The 21,836-nt window shown below is 32.3% G+C and overlaps 3 protein-coding genes and 1 non-coding gene across 4 annotated transcripts; 1 reads left to right on the top strand and 3 right to left on the bottom strand.

The window, feature by feature from the left end:
• Nucleotides 1-3,249: 3,249 nt before the first annotated feature.
• Nucleotides 3,250-3,320, bottom strand: TRNAG-CCC (transfer RNA glycine (anticodon CCC)). The gene has a single exon. It is a non-coding gene; the product is annotated as a tRNA-Gly (tRNA).
• A 693-nt stretch (nt 3,321-4,013) lies between these two features.
• LOC118047438 (electron transfer flavoprotein subunit alpha, mitochondrial) lies at nt 4,014-6,776 on the bottom strand. The gene is made up of 8 exons (XM_035056735.2): nt 6,563-6,776; nt 6,276-6,458; nt 5,979-6,190; nt 5,713-5,870; nt 5,364-5,522; nt 5,161-5,213; nt 4,739-4,879; nt 4,014-4,200 (listed from the first exon to the last, which is right to left on the bottom strand). Exons 1-8 carry the CDS (start codon nt 6,626-6,628, stop codon nt 4,123-4,125), a joined length of 1,050 nt encoding a protein of 349 aa, XP_034912626.1. The 5' UTR covers nt 6,629-6,776; the 3' UTR covers nt 4,014-4,122.
• A 2,531-nt stretch (nt 6,777-9,307) lies between these two features.
• LOC118047439 (protein disulfide-isomerase 5-4) lies at nt 9,308-15,754 on the top strand. The gene is made up of 15 exons (XM_035056736.2): nt 9,308-9,587; nt 9,746-9,836; nt 9,913-10,007; nt 10,715-10,772; nt 11,387-11,571; nt 11,688-11,745; nt 12,232-12,272; nt 12,406-12,480; nt 12,796-12,852; nt 13,984-14,050; nt 14,171-14,317; nt 14,570-14,791; nt 15,041-15,202; nt 15,342-15,419; nt 15,510-15,754. The coding sequence occupies exons 1-15, from the start codon at nt 9,547-9,549 to the stop codon at nt 15,585-15,587; spliced, it is 1,455 nt and encodes a 484-aa protein (XP_034912627.1). The 5' UTR covers nt 9,308-9,546; the 3' UTR covers nt 15,588-15,754.
• Nucleotides 15,755-15,977: 223 nt separating this feature from the next.
• On the bottom strand, nt 15,978-17,124 carry LOC118047440 (early nodulin-like protein 9). The gene is made up of 2 exons (XM_035056737.2): nt 16,758-17,124; nt 15,978-16,682 (listed from the first exon to the last, which is right to left on the bottom strand). Exons 1-2 carry the CDS (start codon nt 16,954-16,956, stop codon nt 16,255-16,257), a joined length of 627 nt encoding a protein of 208 aa, XP_034912628.1. The 5' UTR covers nt 16,957-17,124; the 3' UTR covers nt 15,978-16,254.
• Nucleotides 17,125-21,836: the final 4,712 nt, after the last annotated feature.

Raw genomic sequence — 21,836 nt, 5'->3', positions numbered from 1 at the left:
AGAAAACATTCTAATAATATTTTGATTATATATAAAATATACTCCATACTTATAATAAAAATGGAGTGGGAATAATAACCCATTGAGTAAAAAATAGCACCATGAAATAAAAAAAAAAAAGGCTCTAGAACATAAAAATAAGAAAGAACATTTGTTGTCACTAAAGAAAGAGGCTAGATATAAAAATGCAAAATAATTTTCTGTTGTCTTGCATCAAGATTTTTGAAGTTGTTTCAACCATGCATGAGAAGAACTAAGGTTAAAAAAATAAGTGCTCTAAAGGAAAGTTATTAGAGGATATTTTGTGCTTGAGAGTATGATAGAGATTGTTTTTAAAATGTTTTTGCTTATAAATATATTAAAATAATATATATTTTTTTATTTTTTATATCAATATATCAAAATAATCTAAAAACATAAAAAATTAATTTTAAATTAAAATAATCAAAACTTGCTAAATTTCTATTTAAATTGCAATACCAGACAGATTTTTTAAAATATGAACAATAAAATAATTATTTTGAAAGGGGGGATGAGGTGCATTTGTGTCTTTTTATTATTGATTGTTTTTTAAAGTGTAATTTTACTTTAATTAAAAATATTTTTTTATTTTTTAAAAATTATTTTTTACATTAATATATCAAAACAATAAAAAAAATATTTAAAAAATATTAATTTAAAATAAAAAATATATATATAAAATAATTTTTAACGATTAGTGGAGTGGGTGGTCTTTAACGGCTAGTAACCATGGTTCCTCTCCACTATCTTTTAGATTATCGAGCTATTTTGAATTCGAAGATTGAGTATTTCAAAGTCCTATGATCATTCATTCGAGACCCATCATGTTTTAGTACAGTTCATGATTGTTAAACTCAGCTAGTCTGATGGAAAATTTCAGAATTTAAAACTTGATTAGGGTAAGGTAAAATATTTAGTTGAATCAAATAAAATCTTAAAATGATAAAAACTTAATTAATTTCAGGAGTTTTTCAATGGATTTATTTATCTAGTCAAACTCAACTAACTTCAAATCTAATGAATAATAATAATAATAATAATAATAATAATAATAATATTGTTTTAATAACAAAATTTTGATTTGGTATCCTACGTATTGACTTGTGACATAATAACGTTAACCCTCTTTTTTATTTTTCCAGTTTAGTTTTTCAAATCAAGTTAGATAATATAATATGATTAAATTTAAAAAATAAAAATTAATTATTATGGTTGCCGATAAATAATGAAGAGAATTATAGTATATAAATAGTATTTTAATTACTATCTCAAGACAGAAAAAAGAAAAGATAAAAATAAAGAAGTTCAAAAAATAATTCAAAAAACATTATATCAAAACTATTATATATATATATATATGCAAATGAAGCTCGTAATAGGTTTTTTTTATTATTATTAATATAAATATTTAGATTAACTTGTATTTATGTCAATTAATTTTATGAATTTTAAAATTAATAATTATATAAATTTTAAATTATTATTATATTAACAACCATATATCTCAAATTTAAAAATGAGAAAGAAGAGCACCTAACATGATCTGAAAAGGTTTAGACATATAATCTTGACTTTATTTGTATTCGCATGGCTATCTAACGTGTTTTCAAAAGGATTTGTTTTAACTTTAAATTAATTTTTTATTTTATAATTTTAGTATACCACTATCAAAAATAAATTTTAAAAATAAAAAAATATAATTTTAAATAATAAATGTAGGAACGGTAATGTTACACACTACCAGGTACTGACCAAGGAAGGAAGGAAGCAAAACGCCCTTGAGGTCTTGGCCCAGCGGTTGAAGGAACTTGTTCCCTTCCTCTGCATCCTGGGTTCAAACCTTACCGTGCATGTCTGTTACTTTTGCGGTGCCTTATATGCTTACTGGGTTTGCAGGATATTCAGTGAGCCGTGAAATTAGTCGTGGTGCGCGCAAGCTGACCTGAACAGTAACGTAAATTAAAAAAAAAAAAAAAAAAAAAAAAAGGAAGGAAGCAAAACATACAAAGACCGAAAGACGTATCGTGGAGTGGGTGGGTACCAGCAGAAAAGGAGTCCAATCAAAGTCATTTCGATTATCCCTCCCGGAGAAGTCATCCAATCACCCATTTCCCCACTTTACTTGGCGTTGCTTGCCGTCCAAAAATCCTCAAATGTCCATCCTTTCATAGCCCTTTTCTTACCTCTTTTGTCTGCATCCTTCTTGCTCCTCAGACATGACAACCGTAATTGATTGCACTCCATGAATCTGACCAGTGGATTCAACATATGGTCGGTAATCTGATTTCTTTTCTTTTTCCAAATTGCGCCTTTAGTTTGAAAAAAGCATTCCATAGTAGATTTTATTCTTAATTGTTTTCAATTTTTATATGTAATTGAGATTTTACCCGTGGTGAATAAGTTTTTCTTAATTGCGCCTTTAATTTTCTAGGAATTTTTTTTTGTTTTAAAGAATAAGTTTTTCTTATATTTTTTTTTCTGTTTATACTTGATATTCTTATTATTCTACACTAGAATTATTTGTAACTCTTTTTTTTTTTTCTTATCTTTATTATTTTTTTATATTTTTTTAGTTTTTCCTTTTCTTTTCTATACTACACCTTTTGTTTTAGTCTATTTATACTTTTTTTTTTCTGTACAGTTTTTGTTTTTTCAAAAAAACTCTCATGCATAAACTAAGTAAATAGTATTTAATATAATAATTGCAACTACTATGTTTTAAAATAAGTTTTAGATATTACATTTATTTATTAACCTATATAATTTCTATAATATTTTATCATATATAAGTATTGACTTTTTAATTCACAGTTATATTTTTTACTTGTTATCAAAAAATATGTTAATAATGAAAACATATTAATTCATTTGCATTAGAAAAACGAATTATTTAATATGCTAGAGTCGAATAAATACATTAATATTTTTTTATATTTATTCATACAAATAGTTATTTATTTTATTTAATTAAATGCATGCATAATTCTTTTAATTTATAATTCAGATTTTTATTGTAAAAAAAAAATAAAAACACATTTAAAAAGTTTGCATTTGTTTCCTAAAAGAGATTATTCGGTCGAAGAACTAGTAACATCTAAACATTATCACTCTTCAATCCAAACTGGTAAATTAAATTGTAACTTTAGTAGAATCTAAGGCATTTTATCAAATATTTGTTGATGGTGGATGATAAAATGATTAAAATCCAATTGCTAAAAGAAAAAAAGCTGCGCATCCGGGGAATCGAACCCCGGTCAGTACCGTGGGAGGGTACTATGATACCACTACACTAGATGCGCTTGCGAGCTTAGGTTTCTGAGAACTATATTATATCGTTTCAGTATCCGTTTAGTTTATGGAAAACACGCACTTCATAATTTGACATGTGATCTTTGCTCTTTTTTTTTTTTTTTTTTTAACCCAGTCACAGAAATCATTTTGATTCTGGAATGAAAGAAAAATAGATAACGTGGGTCCTAGCATGGAGTATTGTCTGTTTGCGGGACGGGTGATAAGACTGGTGATAAAAGAACGAAATATTTTGTTATCTAGTGGTTGGTATTTACGAGTTTCATCTATATTTATATTCTATCCATTACCTATCATATAATAAAATTAAATATTTACTCTATATATATCGTCTTCGAGCATGATGATGAATAATGAAGGCCCAACTACAAAACTTTAAAAGAAACTCTAGTGAAATCCATTATAATCCCAGAAATTTTGGCCCAAATATTAGTCTCACCGCTCTGAAGTTTCAAGTTAAAACTGTTAAAAGAGAAAAAAGGAGCACCACTCTGCAGTTTTTTCACCCGAGGAATTTTGATGAGCATTGCAGGATTTTTATCCGTATGCAGAGCCACAGTGCTCGAGGCTAGACCGGGGAGGCATCTATTATTGCAGCTTATTTTCTTATATTGACCAGCCAGTACAGCACTGACTTTCCATTTCGCCCACATCAGAAAACACTACTAGTCAACAAGTCTGAGTGAAATCAAAGTTCACTTTCGTATTATTAATGTTTAATTTCTTTAATTTGAACAATGTGAAGAACAGGACTGTTAGCATTTTAAGGGTTGAAGTGCCCATTTGCCAGGTTTACTTTTTCTCAGGAAGCTTCTCTAACAACTCCGGAATTACCTCAAAAAGATCACCAACAAGCCCATAATCAGCTACCTGCACTCAAAGAGCACGTTCATTTAGGAAAAAGACTAATACCAAGTATCAAACAGTCATTCTGCAAGGAATTTATTCAAATTGCAACTTAAGTTTTTGAATTCACTGCCTGTTTCTTGCTTTTGAAAGCAGCATCGAAAAATATTTAAGTTATTCCTTTTCAAGGTCAAGCCTATCTGGAATCCCAAGAACAGAGCCCAAAATGCAGAAAGATCACAGGACTGCACATAATGTTGAGCATTGAATATGGAATTGACAGCCATAACAGTTACCGTGATATCTTATGGAATGTTGACTTGAATACCGATACAAGATGGTGCAAACTATGAAAACTGACCAGGATTAAAAAAAAAAAAGGGCGACTTAGAACCACATTATTAGCTCATCTAAAGGAATCAATTAACTGTTTATCTATCCAACTAACAGTTCTGCAACTTAAGGAGTGTGTGTGTGTGTGTGTGTGTGTGTGTGTGTGTGTAGAGAGAGAGAGAGAGAGATGTTATAGAGAGAGGGGCTGCTGCTGGGTTTCAAATGTCACCTGGAAAATAGGCGCGTCTGCGTCTTTATTTACAGCAACAATGACTTTGGAATCTCTCATGCCAGCCAGGTGTTGAATTGCTCCAGAGACACCAAAAGCCATGTACAATTCTGGGGCAACAATTTTTCCAGTCTGGCCAACCTGAAAAACAAAGCAGTCATGATCAAAGACTAAGGACTAACAAAAAAAGGTGATCAAAGACCAAGGACTAACAAAAAAAGGTGTCCATGGGACAACGGAATTGGATAGTTATGATAGGGGATACTCAAGTGGACCCGTGATATGCTTAAACATCTTTCAGAGGTATTACAAGGTTTTCAGGTAATGAACAATTTTGGGGCCAAAACAACACAAATACATATATATCAAACTGGAGATCATTTGGAGGTTGGAAAGAAGCACTGTAGTAATGGAGATTTTACCTGGAGATCATTTGGAACAAATCCCGCATCAACAGCAGCACGGGTAGCACCAACTATAAGAAACAGAAAGACTCAGGAAGCTTAAAAAAAAATTGTTTACCACCACCATCATGATTCAGTTGATAAAATAATTCCAACCCGTAACAAACATGCCGATCAACTTGATATTGTTTTAAGTTTGAATAGTATTTTTAGGGACCTACCAGCTGCACCAAGTTTTTCTGCAAGCTTTTCAATCATTTTGAAGTTCTCTGCACTTTTCAATGCCCGGCCTCCGGTGATCACAACTTGTGCATTTCCAAGATCGGGACGCTCTGTATCCTGAGCTGTATGATTTACGTATCTAGACTTACCAACAGAATCTGCGTTGAAATAGTTAGCAATCATGAGACACATGCTTTCTCATTCCAATAAAAAAAATCACCTACTTAAAACATTAATTCCACATCACAAAGATATCCAACAAGAACATGAAACAAGGTCACAAGCAAAACCAGAAATAGCCAAGACTAGCCAACAAAAACTTAGATGAACAGGAAAAGCTTAACAAACCTTCATCAAAGGTTGAGAGATCAACCTGAGAAATAGGAGCTTCGTTACATTTTGACGAATCCACGGAGACAGCAAATGATGTCGATCTTACACTCAACATACAAGGATTGCTGCCACTATATCTTACAGTACAAAGTGCATTTCCAGCATATATTGGCCTGGCACATAAAAAACAACACCTTATCGTCATGGAAACTATCATCACTTAATCACAATTACCAAAAGCCAAGTAAGCATAATTGAAACAGTGATTAAGAATTAATTACCTGATAAATTGATTGGAAGCAGAAATAGCAATAACATCTGTGATTGGAGAAACATCTAGCAATGCAGCAGCACGCGGCAAAATATTTTTCCCAAACGAATTCGAAGCAGTAATTATATGCGAGTATTCGCCTTTTTTCTGAACCAATTGGACTAACCTAGACCATGTTTCTGCTAAAGGATATGTAAATTTATCCGAATCAGCTACAAGAACCTAATTGATAAATAAATATTTTATCAGTACCTAATTGATAAATAAATATTTTACAAGTAACAAAAAACCAATTAAAAAAAAAGACCTGAGAAATCGATGGGTGGCAGGAGGCGGCATGAGCAGCAGCTTGTTGAAGAGAAGGACCGGAGCCAGCTAATAGTAAAGAAATTGAAGTTTGTTTGTCTAAAGATTTGGCAGCTTCTACTGCACTTATTGATTGTGATTTTATTGCGCCTCCATCGTGTTCGGCTAGGATTAAGGTACTGATCTGCTTGTCAAATAGATTAAGAAAATTAAGTAAAATAACTGATTATATCGTGTTTAATTCATAACAAACAAAAATGATTAAAGAGGAAAATAACTTGAGCTTACAGATCTGGAGATGGAGGTTAGGGAGGAAAATCGATGGAGAGGTGTGGTTTTGATTGCTCTAAGCATTTTCTCTGGTTAGTGTCTATCTCTGGATTGTGAAATGGAGAAGAAAAATAGAAGACTAGTCGTAGGAAGCACGGCTCTGGCTCAAGGTTGGCCAAGCGGGGAGACGACGTCGGCTTAGTATCCGAACAAGTTACCTGTTTTCTATTTTAAAAAAGAAGAAATAAAATTGTTTCCAGTAAACATGGTATGATAGCTTTTCATGAGCGATTTTTTTCAAAATAAATAAGAAATGGAAATTTTAAGATTATTTCTTGTTAATAATTTTTTTAATATTTCGTTTTTAAAATAAATTTCTACATGTTCCATGTCACTTGTCTATATTATCCATCTCATTGACGAGAAAGAAACTCTCTCGGTACAATTGTCTGCGATACGTTGAAATAAATTTAGACATTTTGTCATGTGAAGATTATTTTATTCAAGAAATTATAAAAGTTCTGTTGTTGGGAACAGTTTAATCTATATATTAAAAAAAAATAATAATAATAACATAGAGATAGCATTCTTACCAACGTTGCAATCCATCAAGCTATGCTATTTTTTTAAAAAAATTGAGAGTTATTAAAAATTAATTTAAAGAGATAAAGATAAAGATAAAGTTTCATGCGGTTATTAAAAAATTGTTTGTACTTTCGAATAAGAGTTAATTATTTTTTTATTCGATTTAGATTTTATAAAAAAAACAATCAAGTCAAAATTACTTTTTAAAAAAATCAAAATCGAACCAAAACTTATTCGAACTGATTTAGTTCGGTTTTTTCCGGTTTAACTTAGTTTTTTCGGTTTTGGCTTGGATTTTTTCCGGTTTAATTTGGCTTTTCTGATTTGACTGAGTTTTTTTTTTTTTTTTCGGTTTAGGTTCAGTTTTTTTAGTTTCAGGTTTATAAAACCGAAACCGAATCGGTTAATTTTTTTCATGGTTTGATTTTTTTAATAATTTTTTTTTAATTTTCTCAGTTTAATCAATGTTTTAGTTTTTTTACTCCCTCCTAATTTGAATTTTAGATATGATGCAATGTATATATATATATATATATATACATTCATGGTAGTCAAATGATTGTTGTGCAATCAAAATGGTAATATGTTAATGGGTTTCAGGAATCCTGCCTAAACTATCTTGATTACCAAAATAAGCATATGCCTAAAACACAGATCATCAAATTGCCCAACTAGAAAGATTTCATGTGCATCGTATTCTGAATTTTGCATCTCTCATTATCCATCCAACTTGAAAACTCAGGTCCCTCTTATTTAATTAAACTAGAAAATAAAGTAAATGTGAAAATCTTTTTTTGAGATTATGTTTTCAAAACCATGGTTTATATCTAAAATTATGGTTTTGAAAAAGACATTAAATCTCAATTTTTTAAATTATAATTTTAAGAATGTTATCAAATATCTATTTTTAATCCAACTTGTTTTTTTTTTCATCACAATACTATATAACTATTTGGGAGTGTGGTTTAAGTTACTTTTTAAAATATTTTTCGCTTTGAAATATATCAAAATAATATTTTTTTTAAAAAAAATTTATTTTTTAACATCGGCACATCACAACAATTCAAAAATAAAAATAAAAAACTTAATTTGAATAAAAAAAATTCAAAAACATAGTTGGACCACAATAACAAATGGTGCCTAAACAACATTTATAGAAGTGTTTGAAACAATGATAATTGTTGTTTTTTAAAGTATTTTTTATTTAAAAATAAAAAAAAAAATTTATTTTTTTTAAAATTATTTTTATAAAAAATAATTATTTTTTTAAAAAATTAATTTTAAAATTTTTTAAAAAAACATGGCACAACACAACACTAAACACCCTTTAACCCTTGTTTATTTTTGCGTTTTAAAAGTGTTTTTGAAAAAAAAATTATTTTATTTTATTTTAAATTAATATTTTTTAATATTTTAAATCATTTTATATACAAATATTAAAAAATATTTTTTTAAAATAAAAAAAATACCTTAAAATACAACCACAATAATAATTTCATATATATCTTAATCAAACTCAAATTTTCACGATAGACCAGTCAAGGTCTCAATTCCTGGGTCTGCTCTTACATTCCCAATCCGGGTGCAGAATGGCTGCTTTGTAGCCTCCGTGATCAACATCAGCGTCAAATGTACGTGACCACATGACCAAAATAAATAAAGAAAAAGGAGGACAGTTTCTTTCAATTTTAGTCTACACGTCACCATTCCACCCTCCCCTACCCATCATATACATGGTCCTTCGAGTTTCAAAAGCAAATCATGCTAAAACATTTCGCATCCTAGACCTCACTAACTTTTATTTCACATAGTTTGGAAGTGAGAAGAAAAGGAAGGTGATAAAAAGATTATTTTCCCCATAAGGTTTTAAATTTAAAACCAAAAATAAAATGATAAAAATTTCATTATTTAAATATATTCCCCACAAGTTAATTATAATATTATATATCATAATAGAACGATATCCTCCTCAATCCTCACCTGAAGTAGGGTTTAGGTGCACAGTGTTTTATTACAGCATGTTTGGCATTGTATTTTGAAATATTATTTGTGAAAAAATTAAAAAAAAATAAAATTAATTATTTTATTATTTTGATTTATTAATATTAAATATCAATTTTAAAAAATTAAAAAAAATATCATTTTAATATGTCTAATCACGCTCCCACTGTAACCGCACCCAGCCACCCCCACTTTGAAAAAAAAAAAAAGTCAGAGGCAAGGTACTGGGGAAATTTTTATGGGAAACAGGAGTCCTGACAGTGTTTCTTTCCATATATAAGCAAATGCGAGTCCATTCGCAATTCGGTTGCCAATAAATACAAGAAAAAAACAGATCTATCTGTTAAGCGTGATTTGAGTGCTAATTGCCCCCCTGGTCTTCTCTATTTGTCTGCCAGTGATTGAAATCAGCGGCCATGGTTTCGACGAACAAGCTCAAATCCGTCGATTTTTACAGGTTCGATCGATCGATATTTCTTCAGATACTCTTAAAGACTTCGCATTATAACATGATTCTCGAAGCGTTAGACACCTGTTATATCCATTTTAGTCTTCATTAATTACCTAAGGAGACTTGTTAATTTTTTTAGCATATGTATGTGTTGATTTTTTCAGGAAAATTCCTAGAGATTTGACTGAGGCATCGTTATCAGGTGCAGGACTATCGATAGTAGCTGCTCTAGTTATGATGTTTTTGTTTGGAATGGTAGGTAGCTTCTCCTCTACTTTTCAAGGAGTAAATACGCAGATTGCTGCGTTTAAATGATGATTTTGATGTGCAGGAACTTAATAATTATTTAACTGTCAACACCTCTACAACTGTAATTGTTGACAATAGTTCTGACGGGGAGTTCTTACGTATCGATTTCAATATCAGGTAGGAAAAAAAAGAATATAAAATCTTGCTTTATCAAGAAGAGTATTATTTTCTCTTTTGTTTATATGCATACAAGTGGTTGCATTGCGGAATTTGTGTCAATTCAGGTGCAGAGGATAGTCAGCAGGATGAGGTTTGTTGTTGTGGTTATGCAGGGAATAGTTTCAATTTCATTTTTTTGGAAAGGAAAGGTTCGAACTCTGGACCTTTTTGGGCAGGGGAATAGTCATGCCAGTTGAACTTGAGATCTCTAGTATCAATTCCCTTGACCTATGTTGATAATGTTTTTTTTTTTGTTTTATTAGTGATTACAGTGTCAGGAGTAAAAGTATTAACAAGGAGATGCCTAGGCTTAGGTTTCTTGTTTTCTCAGGATTTATGATGTTAGGCTGCATTTGCTGTTCAATTAGCAATTTTTTTCTTTTCAGCTTCTTTTGTTTTTGTTTCATCAAAGAGGTCCGGTTTTGTATTGCTCCTCATGTGTTTAACTTTGAACATGATGACCAAAAGGTTTAAATCTAGTTTCAATTGTCAAATCTAGTTTCCCCCCTCTTCAAAGTTTCTAGGTTTGTGGCTTATTTTTTCTACGTTGCCTCTAATGATGCTGTAATGCTTTCCCGATGTTTTTTCTTGATTTTACATAAACATTTGTTAAGCTTGTATTAATCTAGTTGAACTTGACTGACAGATTTTCTTTTTAATTGTAGCTTTCCTTCACTCTCATGTGAATTTGCATCGGTTGACGTGAGTGATGTGTTAGGAACTGTAAGTTTTTTCTTTCTATTTCTGTGTTTTATCTATTTAGTTTTATGAAATGATTGGATAAATTTTTGAGGCTTCTTTGTAAACTATTTTCCATTACTTGGGTGTAGATAGGCGATAGCTGCCTGAAACCTGACAGATTATGGTTCTCTTAGATTTTAGATAGCGATAAGCTGGAAAAAGAAAAACAGAATAAAGCAAAAGTTGGTGCCTTTTGGTTTAGGAGGAACTCAATAAAAATGTAAACTAAATGGACTAGGATGTCCACAAAGCTATCTTTACATGTTAGTGGAATCATGGGAATTTCTAGAGATAATAATTGTAATTGCTCTGGTGCTCCAAGATGAATTAGAATGCTTTTGTTATATTGCCTTTGCTCCTTTTCTTCTATGCAGGGTGCGATTTTCTCAATATTTTTTTTCCATATTTCTTATGAAGTTTGATCTTCATTGCATGTGTTGCTGATACTCCTAGGTGTGTTGTATAATCTGGCGTGCCCTCTCGTTGAAATTATCCAGCTTGATATGCATTCTTGTGGTTTATGATCCTTCCTACTGATTTATTTTCTCAACACATTGATCTGAACTGGCCTAAATCTTTTACATTCTCTTTTCCAGAACAGGTTGAATATAACGAAAACAATCCGCAAATTCTCAATAGATCATGATTTGAAGCCGACTGGATCTGAATTTCACTCTGGACCAGTTTTGCATCAAATCAAGCATGGAGATGAAGTTGACGAAGAAGGCGGTGAAGGATCCGTATCACTCAAAGCTCATAATTTTGATCAATACTCACATCAGTAAGTTGCTGAATTCCTATGTGTAGAGATTTGCGGGGTTTTGAATTTGGAAGATTATCTTGTATTGGTTGCTGAGATACCTTTGTTTGACTTACTTGTACTACTTTTTTTCTCAGGTATCCCATTTTAGTTGTTAATTTTTTTGCTCCTTGGTGCTACTGGAGTAATCGCCTGGTAATTTTACCATGTCCATTTATTGCTTAAAAGTTAGCTTGAATGTTGGGATAAAAGACTATTTGGCTCTTCAGATTAATAGATTGCTCATATTTTATGATGTTTGAAAAGGTATAGCTGCTGGGCCTAATTTTTACAAGCAATGCGCTGCATATTTATGTTTAGGTCTATTGGAAACTGGCCAATGAACAATGTCATGTGATTTTTGTATCAGGACACTTCTCTTTGATATTACTGAGAAACAGAACTGACAGAATCATGATAATAATAAGCTCATAATACTCTGCACAGTTTTGTGACTGCAAATGTCTTGATTAAGTCATTTAAAGGTTTTGATTTTCTGGTCTTTTGTTTTGTTGTGTTTTGTTGTTGAGTAACTACTGATTACACTGGATAAATTCATTTTAAATCCACCCTTTCCAAATACAATAATGGATGAACTCGCTGTTTCACTCCCTTCTTGCCTGACTGTTTCTCTTGTTTCAGAAACCTTCATGGGAAAAGGCAGCTAAAATAATAAGAGAGAGGTATTTTTCTTTCCAGCTTCTTATGCTATTTTTTCCCCAAACATGCAAATGGAACCTTCATTTGAAGTAAATTTAATTTCATTTAATTTGACATCATGATATTCAACTCCCACATGTCCATACATTTTATCAGGTATGATCCAGAAATGGATGGGCGGATTCTCTTGGCTAAGGTCGACTGCACTGAAGAAGGTGATCTGTGCAGGAGGTATTTTCTAGATTAATGTTTCATCACTTGTTAGTAGATTTCTGGTGGTAGTCCAACGTGGTCGGATTGCATCACTATTCTGATAGTGTAGCTAATAGATTTTGAAATTCATCAAGCACCTCTGGTCTGGTGCATGTGAGTAACACAATTGCTGATAATGTGTTCAAATACTTCTTCCAATTCATTATTGATTACTTTCTTTAAGCTTCATTGTAGTTTATTAATTATTTCCCCCTTTGCATTTATCCTTGCTGGTTAGTTCCCCTAGCATTCATTGTTTCTTAATTGTAAGTATTTTTTTCATGAATTTTTCAGGAATCACATACAAGGGTATCCATCCATTCGTATTTTCCGTAAAGGAAGTAATCTTCGGTAATATATTTTCATCTATACCATTCATATGCTGTTGACAGTTGGCTATGAGATTCTCTTTCCTTTATGTTGTATACTTTCTTGGCGTGCTTTTACTTAAGTCAATTGCAATGCATATTTGCTCTTTAAATTTACCATTTGAGGTGAATCTATTTTTGTAAACTCCCTTATTCTGTTATCTTCTGTTTAATCAGGATACTTTCTTTTTTCATTAAAAAAATGGATAAAAAATGCTGAAAGAAGGAAGGCAGGGCTTCTTCCTAGTATATGCAAGAAGCTCCTAAAATTAAGATCCAAATTAAAACCCATTAACATTGATAAAACCAAGGAAAGAAATAAGAATTGAAAACCAAAACGTACACAAGACAAGAAATGACGATGACCTATGTCATTAGTGACCATATACATATCTTGAGATGCTTTAATACAGTTGTAGGTATGAGCTTGACTTATATTCATTAAGAGATTGTTTAATTTGTTTGGTCTTCAGTATCAAAGTGAATGTAAGTTGGAAATAATATACTAGGTAGACTGTGCCTTGACGTGACGTGTCTTACATTTGAATTAACTTTTTTATTTTTTTTTGGGTTTTTGGGCACAACATTGGTACATGTCAGTTTAAAGGCCTTGATTAAGTTTCTGGTTTCCTGTTTCGAAGCCTTCCCTCAATTTCAAATTGTTAGGCAACACCAATTCCTTGTAAAATGTAAACTTCCTCTTTGAATTCAGTCAGGTTGAAATTTCACGATCAAGATTCTGCTTTTTCAAAATGGAACACCATGTAGAAACTAAAAATTGAAGCACATGCCATCTAAATACATAAAGATTATCATGAATAAACAAAGAGATGGACAATTAGTACAAAAATGGAGGGTTGAAGGAATGTGCTCTTTTTCTGTAGTTTCAGATCTCCCTAACAATTTCAATGTTTATACCATATTTAAACACCTAAGAAAAAGACTGCTCACAACAACAGATGTCAACTTCAGTTTTAACTGAATACAACACTTTTGTGTCCTATACTTTTTCTTTCTTTAATGTCTTTTGCGATCACATAGTTTCTTGTGTATTTGGCTTTTTATTACTGCTTTGTTGGCCAACTTAGTCATCTGGCATCTTCAACTGTCTCAGGGAAGACCATGGACGCCATGACCATGAATCTTATTATGGAGATCGAGATACAGAAAGCTTAGTTAAGGTATGAACACTTCTCTTTCCTATTTAACTTGTGCCATGGCTACATTACTCATGGATGAAAACTTGGGCTTATTCATGATAATTGATGCGGTCTTTGCCTGCTTTTTATTGTTCCTTTCAGACAATGGAAGCTTTGGTTGCACCTATTGCAATGGAATCTCAAAGGCAAGCTTTGGAGCATAAACCTGAAAATGCAACACAGCATGTTAAAAGACCAGCGCCTTCAGCAGGAGGATGCAGAATTGAAGGATATGTGCGTGTAAAGAAGGTAAACCTCCCATGCCACATGGAAATCAATGGGATAAACTCTATGGTTGCTGTAGTTATGTTGCATTGTAATTCATGATGGGAAAGATCAAAAGTAGTATAAAAAAGACAGATCAATATAATCATTCAGCCATCGTTGTATTCTCAAGATATTGTGGTTGTTTTGTGGATCTGTAAATTGTTCCTAATAGGATTCTGCATTACTTTTGGTTAGTTCTTGGGTTTTAAATTTGAGCTGTCCTGTACTCTGCAGGTTCCAGGAAACCTCATGATCTCAGCTCTTTCAGGAGCCCATTCCTTCGATTCTAAACAAATGAACCTGTCACATGTCATATCCCATTTCTCATTTGGTATGAAGGTTTTGCCCAGGGTAATGAGTGATGTGAAGCGCTTGTTACCTTACATTGGTCGAAGTCATGACAAGTTGAATGGACGATCATTTATCAATCACCGTGATGTAGGGGCTAATGTCACTGTAAGTTGTCACTTGCAAGTGGTCCTCTAAATTCATTGTTTTGTGGAATTCTGTACTGCTTACTGCATCTTTGGTCAACCCATCAGCATTTTTCAATGTGATGTAAGTTGATTCCCCAACAACACCGACAATTTTACATGCATGGGAACAAGATGTGAATGGATATGATTCTAGACAACGTATAATCTTTGCAATTTAAGAATATTGTAACATTCAGTTACCAATAATATGATAAATTGGTAATTGCAGATAGAGCATTATCTCCAGGTAGTTAAAACTGAGGTGGTTACAAGAAGATCTTCAAGTGAACGTAAATTAATCGAGGAGTATGAATATACAGCCCATAGCAGTTTGTCACAGACTGTTTACATGCCGACTGCTAAATTCCATTTTGAGCTCTCTCCTATGCAGGTTCAGTAATAACTTTTTTTACAAAAACGATTCTTCCTCTTGTTTTATTATTATTGGGCTGGAGGATTATTCGTACTGTTTGTCTGATTTTGATCTTCCATCTGTTCCCGTTACATTTTATTTCTACTTCTGATATCAGGTTCTGATCACTGAAAATCCCAAGTCTTTTTCGCATTTTATCACCAATGTCTGTGCCATAATTGGAGGTGTCTTCACGGTTCGTATATTTAAATTGTGCTATTTTTGGTCTTTTATCTGCAGACTGAAGCAGATGCAGTTGCTGACAGCTTTTCACTTTGGGTTTCAGGTGGCTGGGATATTGGATTCAATTTTGCACAACACAGTTAGAATGATGAAAAAAGTAGAACTTGGCAAGAATTTTTGATTGGAAGATGAAATATGACGTAAAAATTCCGTCCTGGACAAACTTCCATTTAGCAATTACAATTCTTACCTGGTAATGAAATTTTTATTAGCTACTCAAATCGCTAACACAAGAAATTTTCCATGGCCCTATGCAACTCCAACCTAGAATGTTTGACTGCCTGTGCATTCCTTTTTCTTGCCCCCTTGAAACTACAGCGTTTCAATGCCCTCCTCCCCCCTTTTCTCCTCCTTGCTGTATCGAGGAAAAGAAGGGGAATCGTGTGACTTTGTTGTAGAGGGAAGGACTCTTTTTCCAGTGTGAGAACTGTGATATTGCGTTTGCTATTTGCTGTTGCTCTAGACTTGGAAGTGCTCGATTCACCACCGATGTATGATGGGAGAAAAGAAGTAAACAGAAGTAACAAATTTATTTTATTTTATTTTATTTATTCATTTCCTTCTATACAATAACCTTATACATGAAGCAATAAGCACACCATAAATTGCCAGCTTATTTACCATCCAGGACAAACGAATATCCGAATACCAATACACCTTCGAAACTCCCAGTTGAAATCACTGAGCTCGAAGGCAGGAAAATCATTGAGAAAGCCAGGGAAAAAAAAAATGGAAAGCAGCCAAAAAGAAAAAAAGGAAATCAAACAATCATTCGAGTAATTCTCCACCTAGATTGCTAAAATAAGTGATGAAGCAAAGAACGCTCCCATGGAACCAAAGAAACTCACGAACATGGAAGAAGCTGAGTTTGGGGGCGTGCCGGTAGGAGGTGGAGTTGGGTTGATGTCCACTGTTCCTGCAGGGGGAGACTCCTCGCTGCTAGGTGTAGGAGCTGGGACCATGTCAGAGGAACCTGGAGATGGAGGAGAAGCTGTGGCGTTTGTTGATCTGTCTGCTAAAACAACGACCACCAACTTCTCATTCTTTTGACAGTGATCTCTGTTTCCACTGATGAAGTAGTGAGCTCCAGACTGGTTGAATTTGAAGACAGTGTGGCCGTCTTTGAATGTTGCCAGAGGGTTCTCTGCAGTGCAATTCTTGTAACCCTCCTCGGTTACTTGAACAACCGAGTCTTGGCTAGGATCATAAACAAACACTGCAATAACCGATAAGAAATCAATTCAGTCATCATCCAGGATGAATGATTGGGACAAAAGAAGAATCAACTTACAGATGGAGTCTCCTCTCTGAAATCGGTGACGTTCAGCCCAGTCGTTGAAGTAGCTCGTTGAGCTGGTATTATCAGGCACGGTCCAACCTTTCGGACCTCCAACCGGGAATGGATATGCATTGTTCTTCTGTATCAAGAGCAGGAAACACAAGAGCCCCAGAGTATGGAAGAAATTGCCTTTGCAAGTGGTGTAAGCCATTGAAAAATGATGAAAGAGATTTAGAGCAAGTGATGTGTCTTTCACCCAGAATCTGAAATCCCAGTTTTAGATGTGACAAGGATGGTGTTATGGTCAGGGGTTTTTGTAGGCCAATTTGCACGAGCTTTACAAGCTGTGGAAGTGAAGCTTTGCTTCTTTCTTTTTTGGCTTTTTCATATTCTCATTTCTTTTGGTTTCTTGGCTACCAGTGCAAAGCATATGTTCAAGCCTAAGAACTGGATTAATTGCTTGGCATTTTTTAGTATATCAGGTAACTTGGCCTGTAGGTTAATGCTTTTCTTTGACCATGATCAAGAATATTCATGTCTTCTGGTTTGGGCTAGCTAAACCAATGACATCTGACACACTAATCACACAAGTCTGTTAACACCAGAAGAAGACACTTTCATTGGGTCCATTTTCAGCCATTAAGTTGCTTTCTTAAGCAGTTCTAACATGCCGATTACTTTCTTCTTCTTAAACACAAACGAGCCTTTGATGGCTTCATTTCACTTGGAGATTTAAATATCATGCAGTTTTTCTTTGAGCTGCTTTATAAGTTTCTGCATAATTCCTTCGTTAAAAGGACACAGAACCTAAATAATGCAAGGAAATATTGTTCGGCATTACAGAAATAGAAAATTAATTACCTTTAACATAGTAGATGACGTTATTATTAAGTTGTGTGTTTTTCAAATGATGAATAAAATTTTTAGAGAAAATTTTATGCCTTACCAGATAGAAACTTGCTCAAGATGAAACAAGTCATGATAAATTATATACTGGTGGAAGAGACCAATATGCTATGACACGGGCCTTTTCATTTATATAAAGATAACCAGTATAAAAGATTTTTCAAGTAAAATCATTCTCCTAGCAAAAATGAAAGCTCGAGGAAAAACTATAAGCGCTTACTATATCCTAAATATTTATTACTCCCTTGAATCAAAATGGAATCACCTATTCAAATTTATCAAGGCAATCAAGGTAAACACCTATCACCTCCAAGACATATTCCTCATTAGAACCTCTCTTACACCTACCACTCAAGTCACCTCAGGATGTACAATATTTAATAGGAATGCAAGGTTATTCATGAAATAAAAATTAGTGTATTTCTGACATACATTTCATATTTAAATATCTCTAATTTAGTATTGGACTAACACATTCTCCAGGTGATGTTAAAAGGCCTCTCACCAATTCGTCAAAGAATGATCTTAGATCCTCCATTATCTCTCATTCTCTAATGTAGTCTTAGATTAACATATTTTCCAGGTGATGCCTAAAGGCTTATCACCAATTTACAAGGTGTTGATCTCAGATCCCTTATTCTCTATTGCAATCTTAGACTGACATATTCTTCAAGTGATGCCGAATGGTCTCTCACCAATTCACAAGGGGTTGATTTTAGATCCTTATTCTCTAGTGCAATCTTGGAATGACATATTTTCCAAGTGATGCCGAAATGGTATCTTACCAATTCGTTAAAGGTTAATTTTGGATTCTCTATTCTCTAGTGCAGTCCCAGATTGACATATTCTTTAGGCAATGCCTCAGGACCTCTCACCAATTTATTAGGAGTTGATCTCAGATCCTTTATTTTCCAATACAGTCTCAGACAACACACATTCTCTAGGTGTTGCCTAAAAACCTTTCTCCAATTTGATAGGGGTTGATCTTGGATATCCGATTCTCCACTGTAGTTTCAAATTAACACATTCTCTAGGTGATGCCTAAAGGGTATCTCATCAATTTGCCAAGGCTGATCTCAAATCCCCTATTCTCCAATGTAGTCCCTGATTGACATAATTTATAGATGATGCCTAAAGACCTCTCACCAATTAATCAGGGGTTGATTTTGGATCCTTCATTCTCTAGTGTAGTCTAGAACTGATATATTTTTCAAGTGATGCTTAAGAGTCTTTCACCAATTCATCAGGGGTTGATTTCAAATCCCCTATTCTCCAATGTAGTTTCAAACTAGCATATTCTCTAAGTAATACCTCAAGGTCTTTCACCAATTCACTAGGGGTTGATTTTAAATCCCTTATTCTCTAATGTAGTCTTGGAATGACACATTCTTCAAGTGATGCTTAAAAGGTATCTTACTAATTCGCTAAGGGTTGATCTCAGATCCTTTATTCTCCAATGTAATCTCATACTGACATATTCTCTACATGATGCCTTAGGACCTCTCACCAATTTACCAGAGGTTGATCTCAGATTTCTCATTCTCTAATTTAGTCTTATACAAACACATTCTCAAAGTGTTGCCTAAAAGCCTTTCTCAAATTTAATAAGGGTTGATCTTAGGGTCCGTTTATTTGCTGGAAAGTAGTTTGCTTTTAGAAAGTGAATTATGGGGAAAGTGAATTTTGAGAAAGTATTTTTCGATGTTTGGTAATGTAATGAAAAATAAATTGGAAAACACTTTCCAGTGTTTGGTTATGTCATGGAAAATGAGCTGAAAAATAACTTATTAATATTTTATTTTTCTCAAGTTTATTAAAATAATGAGGAACGAATCTTACAAATTAAAAAGTTGAATGAGAATAAAATTGAAAAAAAATATAATTTCATAAATTATCTCAAATACAATAAATAATAATAAAAATAATAGAGATCAAATCTAAAAAATTAAAAAAAAAGATGAAGAAATTAAAATAATAATAATCAACATTTCATAAATTATCTCAAATAAAATAAGTAACAATCAAAAGAATGAGGATCAAATTTAATAAATAAAAAATTTCAATAAAAAAATGATAAGGAAAAAGCAAATAGCAATTATAAAAATACGAACCAAGGTTAATATAAAAATAAAATTTTAAGAGATAAAATTGAAAAATAAATATTCAAAACAAAATATATATAGTAATCAAAAGTTTGAGGATCAAATTTGATATAATCAGTAAATAATGACATTTCTAAATTTTTCATAACTTCTGGAAAGTGTTTTTCGCCCAAATTTTTCTAGAAAACACTTTCCTGAAAACCAAGCTAAATTTTTCTTTTACTGAAAAGTGTTTTCCGTTGACCAACTTTCCTAATGGCAAACAAACACAAGAAAGTTTGGAAAATGATTTTCCGGAAACCACTTTCTGGAAAACAAACACAACTAAAAAGGAAAATATTTTCCTGAAAACCAAGTCAAATTTTTTTTTTTTTGACTAAAAAGTGTTTTTCATTGACTGGAAAGTGTTTTCCGTTGACCAATTTTTATAATGGCAAACAAACACAGGAAAGTTTGGAAAATAATTTCCCGAAAACTACTTTCTGGGAAACAAACATGGCCTTAGATCCCCCATTCTCCATTATAGTCTCGGACTGACACATTCTCTAGGTGATGTCTTACAAGCATCTCACTAACTTGCTAGGGCTGATTTTGGATCCTCCATTCTCCAGTGCAGTCTTGGAATGATATATTTTTCAATTGATGCCTTAAAGCTTCTCATCAATTTTCTAAGGGTTAATCTCGAAACCCTCATTCTCCAATGTAGTCTTAGACCAACACATTTTCTAGGTGATGCTAAAGGGCCTCTCACCAATTCACCAATGATTGATCTTAAATCTCTCATCTTTCCAATGCAGTCTAGGGTTTGGCTGATTAACTCGGGTAGACCTATGCCATTTTTTATATTTTTTTTAATTGATTTTTTTTTCAATTTTTTTTCAATATTAGATTGATTAAAGATTAGACTTCATAATTTTTTTTAGTTTGCTTTCTGTGGGGTTATTATGGTCTCATGATCAGGATTATAGATTTGATAGGTCAAACCTAAGTCAATCCAATATATTGTCGTTTTATTTAAAAAATATGATGTTGTCTTGAGTTTTTTTAGTCAAACTGTATTTTTACTGGTCATTTGGATTGTCTTTGAGTCAAACTATGTTTTAATCATTTTATTAAATTGATTTTTTTCAATTTTATTATTTAATATTGGAGTACTTGAGAATTATGTCTCATAATTTGTCTCAATTTGTATTTTTTTATAGAGTTATTTCAGTTTTATGACCTGAGTCGTGGGTTTAGTAAGTTAACCTAGGTTAACTCATGTTATTTTTTTGTTTGCTTTTTAGGAGGTTATTTCGGTCTTATGACTCATGTCACAAGTTTGACAGGTTACTCAAGTTGAATTGGGTTATTTTTTGTGTTATTTTTTAATTTTTTTTTAATTTTATCTTTCAACATTGGTTAGAATGAAAATTGAATTTCATAATTTATTTTGATTTGCTTTTTATAAGGTTATCATGATCTTATGATCCAGGTTGTGGGCTTAATTGTTTAACCCGAGTTGATCTAAGATCATATTTTAGATTTTTTTTTATTTTTTTTTATTTAATATTGAATTGATTAAGAATTAAATTTCATAATTTGTTTTATATGAAGTTATCATGATCTCATGACTGAGATTGTGGATTTGATATGTTAAATCTAAATTGATCATATATGTTGTCGTTTCAATATTTATTAAAAAAACATTATATTGAATTTCTTTTTGAATCAAACTTATTTTTTGTTCTAGTGTTTAGATTGTTTTAAAGTTAATGGAGTTATATCAGATTAATTCCCTCATGATTAAAAAATAATAATTTCAATTAGGAAAGAGTTAGCAACTTTATATATATATATATATATATATATATATTTTTTGCATTTAAAAATACTTGATTCGATCCATAGTATATAACGGGATAATGATCAAGACACCCTCTTAATCCTGTAATTGCTTGCAATTGGATTATCCCAAAGAAGGATGTAAGAATAGAAGGGTTGGTGAAGTATTAATGGCATCCCATTATGATTCCAACGTATTGAATTTTCTTCAACTTCGAACATTATCCAAGCAGCACGTTAACTTGGGTCCAGTGGTTGG

The sequence above is a fragment of the Populus alba genome, chromosome 11, assembly GCF_005239225.2.
Source record: "Populus alba chromosome 11, ASM523922v2, whole genome shotgun sequence".
Taxonomy (NCBI): Eukaryota; Viridiplantae; Streptophyta; class Magnoliopsida; order Malpighiales; family Salicaceae; genus Populus; species Populus alba.
The sequence above is the reverse complement of the archived record's forward strand: the minus strand, read 5'-3'. Positions and strand labels throughout refer to the sequence as shown.

Coding starts and splice junctions, on each gene's coding strand:
- LOC118047438 (XM_035056735.2), bottom strand. CDS start 6,628: ATGCTTAGAGCAATCAAAACCACACCTCTCCATCGATTTTCCTCCCTA. Junction 4,880..5,160: donor TTGTTCCAAATGATCTCCAG/GTAAAATCTCCA, acceptor TTTGTTTTTCAG/GTTGGCCAGACTGGAAAAAT. Junction 4,201..4,738: donor CAGACGCGCCTATTTTCCAG/GTGACATTTGAA, acceptor CTTTGAGTGCAG/GTAGCTGATTATGGGCTTGT.
- LOC118047439 (XM_035056736.2), top strand. CDS start 9,547: ATGGTTTCGACGAACAAGCTCAAATCCGTCGATTTTTACAG. Junction 14,792..15,040: donor ATGTAGGGGCTAATGTCACT/GTAAGTTGTCAC, acceptor TGGTAATTGCAG/ATAGAGCATTATCTCCAGGT. Junction 15,203..15,341: donor TTGAGCTCTCTCCTATGCAG/GTTCAGTAATAA, acceptor TTCTGATATCAG/GTTCTGATCACTGAAAATCC.
- LOC118047440 (XM_035056737.2), bottom strand. CDS start 16,956: ATGGCTTACACCACTTGCAAAGGCAATTTCTTCCATACTCTGGGGCTC. Junction 16,683..16,757: donor TCAGAGAGGAGACTCCATCT/GTAAGTTGATTC, acceptor CGGTTATTGCAG/TGTTTGTTTATGATCCTAGC.